Genomic DNA, 3,259 nt, shown 5'->3' on the forward strand with positions numbered 1-3,259 from the left:
TGCACAGCTGTCTACCTGCGTGTCAGGTGCAAGGCTGGAGCTCTAGAGATGCTGTGCTTGCAGTGGTACTTGTAAGATTGGACCTTCTTGGTTGTGCTTCTTTTGGAGGCTGAAGAATCCAGTCTGACATAATTTAGAAGTCCTGGGAGCCTGTCTAAATTACATTTAACTACTGTCTGGTTGCCCTCTAGGCTATAACACTTCAGTGTCTTTGCTGTACTCTATAACACCATTCTCTGTGCTCCCTTTTCTAGTTCATTTACCTCCCTCAGGAGGGCAACCTCCTTGTTGTCTACAACAGTACATATCCCAAGGAATCTTCTTTTGACAAGAACTTGGACTTCTTAGGGCCTTGTTACACATTAATTTTAGGCAGCTCGGGGGATTGTCTACACATTAGGACATGTAAACCAAGTTTAACCATCCTTTAAGCATCTTAAAGTTATGCCACTCTGGGGCAGATTTATCTCTGATCTGTGTTACCCAGCTCATATTCCAGGAATGAGTGGCCACTCCTCAGAGATAAGTTGACCAAATTTCAGTTCTCCTGCATCTCAAGATATTGTCTTCCCCCCACCCCCTTACCTTCCTGTTCTGAATGGGTAAACTTTCCACCCCTTGAACTTTACTGCACAGAGGGTGGTAATGTTACCAAGCCAATTCCTCCTCCCACCACTGGGGGTGTGACCTGGCCAGGCGGCTCTCAGGGGGCACAGACTGGTCTGGAAGGGAGGGTAGATGGGAGAGCAAGGTAGGGGACCAGAGTGGGGTTCCCATGAGCTGGGGTTTTCCTCCCGAGGCAGGAGCATTGTCCTCATTAGTTGGGACTACCGAATCCCAATCCCAACCCTAGTTTAATAAAACACAAAACTCTCACTAATTTACTTACTCTTTATTACTTTTTAAGTTCTTTTTATTTTATCCTTTAGTGGCTTCAGTGGCTGACTTCCTTCATTTTACTACCCTGCCCCCAGCTGCTATTCCCACTCATTTCCTCTCCATTTCACTACCCAGTACCCATCATTAAACTCTCCACTTTCTAGTCTAATACTCACGCCCCTGCCACCTCATCTCTCCAACCCACCTCCACCAAAAGCAAGGATAGAAGCTGGTTTTGGTCACCAGCCTTCTAGTGGCAACTCACAGCTTTAGCTCCTAGTCGGGACCCTTCTCGCCCGCCCTTCATAGCAGGTCACAGCTTTGCAGGTTGAGGACGGTAAGAGAAGGTTTTTAGCCCAAATGTGTGACTGCTCTAAATTTGAGCCAACAGTAACACTGATGAACATTTGAGAAGCTTAAATTGTAATGTATAATAAAGCCCTTATATTACTCCAGTTCTTTTGACAAGCATAACATGGTAGGATCACAGCTGGGGATTCACCCTAAGAAGTATAATTCCTTAGAATTCTGTTTTATTGTTTTTCAAATGTACTCACCAACTGCCTTCAATAACGTTGTTCCAAAGTATAAGTGGGCATTCATGATTTGACTTGATTGCTTACTATGCTGTCAGACTGTAGCTTTCATTCCTGTGGAAGCTTCATTTACAGCTGTTACCTTAATGTTTGTTCCAAGAGTTGAAAAATAATTAAGATGCACTTACAGAAACGTAGGGTAATGCTTGCAGTACTCCAGTCTTGGAAAACTGAAGAAACCAGTTTATACTTGCATCTACTGCACTAATTCTACCTGCATGAGAAACACAAGGACACCTGTATTATCCTACATTTTTATGCCTGTATTAGGCTTTACCCTAAATTTCTGTAAGTGCATTTTAACTATTTTTCAACTCTTGGAACAAACATTAACACAAGGACACTTTTGTATTATGGTGTCTGGCTAATGAAAACACCCCAAACTCTTACCATCCAGATATTCACCAGATTCCAAAAGTTGGTACCCTTAATGGCAGGTATGTGAGCATTTCTTAGTGGAAAATGACTTTGGGATCTGTAGCCTTAGAGAGAGAGTTTAGACTTCATATGCCTAGATACTGAGTGCCCACCTCACCCTTGTAGTGTGAAATAAATATGTTTTTTATTGGTGCAGACAAATAAAAGGCGCTTTATATGTTTCCATCTAGGTATAATAGCTGCTTTGCATTGTTTTATAAAATATAAGTCATTTTTTACAGGGACAAGCAATGGCTCCGTCTTGGTGTATAATCTTACCAGTGGACTGCTACACAAGGAGTTAAGCATTCATTCCTGCGAAGTCAAGTAAGATTTTTTTTCTCTTTAATTCTTACTAATCCTTTTGGGAGATGAGAATTAAAGTATTTAATGTTCTGCAAGCAGTATAGGCATTTTGTTTCATCATTAATGACACGCAAGAAAATTACCCTATTGAGCAGTCTGCTCTAGCAAATCGTATCTCTGCTGTGCAAAGCAGTAACTCATTGTGAAAATTAGACTGGAAATTGCAGTGAACTATAAATATTTGAATTGGTAACTAATGTGCCTGTTGATCTAGGATGAACATTAGCTGTTTGCATTTTCTCTAGAACATTGTAGCACAGAGAATTCTTTTTAACACGAGAAACTTTATTACAGTGTCTTGTTTATATAGCTATTATGACTCATGGGTTTTTTCCCCCCCCCTTGGAAATAATAATGTTGTTTGTTAAGGTTTTTTTTAATTACTATTTATATGAGGCTGAGACTGCTGGTGATAAAATTTCAACAGAAAATGATTTATGAGCCGTTGTATTTTGATTGAGATTTAGAACTAAATACATTATGTAGTATTTAGTTTTTTTAAAATAAGGATAATAGGGCAAGGGCACCTAAACAAGTTGCTGTGAGGTAAATGAGGACAAGGATTTATAGAATGTTATTACTACCCTGTGATAATAGCCTACATATGCTACTTTGTAATTTATTCCCCTGGCTTGTCCCTTCAAGGGAGTGTGAGTCAGCTTTCATTTACTGTCATAAGAGCATGGATGTGGGCAGTTACTGCAGAATATCTGACAGGTGGTAAATCTATGTCTTCATTAACTTTAGGGTAACATGTTCATGTGTCCAAACACATTACAGGGTCCACAAAGCTGGTTGAGTCTGTCTGTCTTCATGCATATGTGAGATATAATAAATATAGTCATATGAAGAAGAGTAATGTCTTATCTTGTTTTTTGATAGTCAACCAATTCCAGGGTCCATTCAAGAAGTAAAGGGAATGAAATATTATTTTTATAATGAAGATATATATTTTTACATTTGTGTGTGTGTGTGTGTGTGTGTATATATATATATATATA

General features: G+C 39.5%; 1 protein-coding gene across 1 annotated transcript in view; it reads left to right on the plus strand.

Moving 5' to 3' along the window:
- WDR11 (WD repeat domain 11) overlaps nucleotides 1-3,259 on the plus strand; it is a gene marked incomplete at its 5' end in the record, with an annotated part of 90,301 nt that overhangs the window by 40,582 nt on the left and 46,460 nt on the right. Inside the window, one exon of the mRNA XM_006025133.2 lies at nucleotides 2,135-2,219. Coding sequence (XP_006025195.1) covers nucleotides 2,135-2,219 — 85 coding nt within the window. The remainder of the gene's footprint in view (nucleotides 1-2,134; nucleotides 2,220-3,259) is intronic.

Source organism: Alligator sinensis, unplaced genomic scaffold, assembly GCF_000455745.1.
Source record: "Alligator sinensis unplaced genomic scaffold, ASM45574v1 scaffold28_1, whole genome shotgun sequence".
Taxonomy (NCBI): Eukaryota; Metazoa; Chordata; order Crocodylia; family Alligatoridae; genus Alligator; species Alligator sinensis.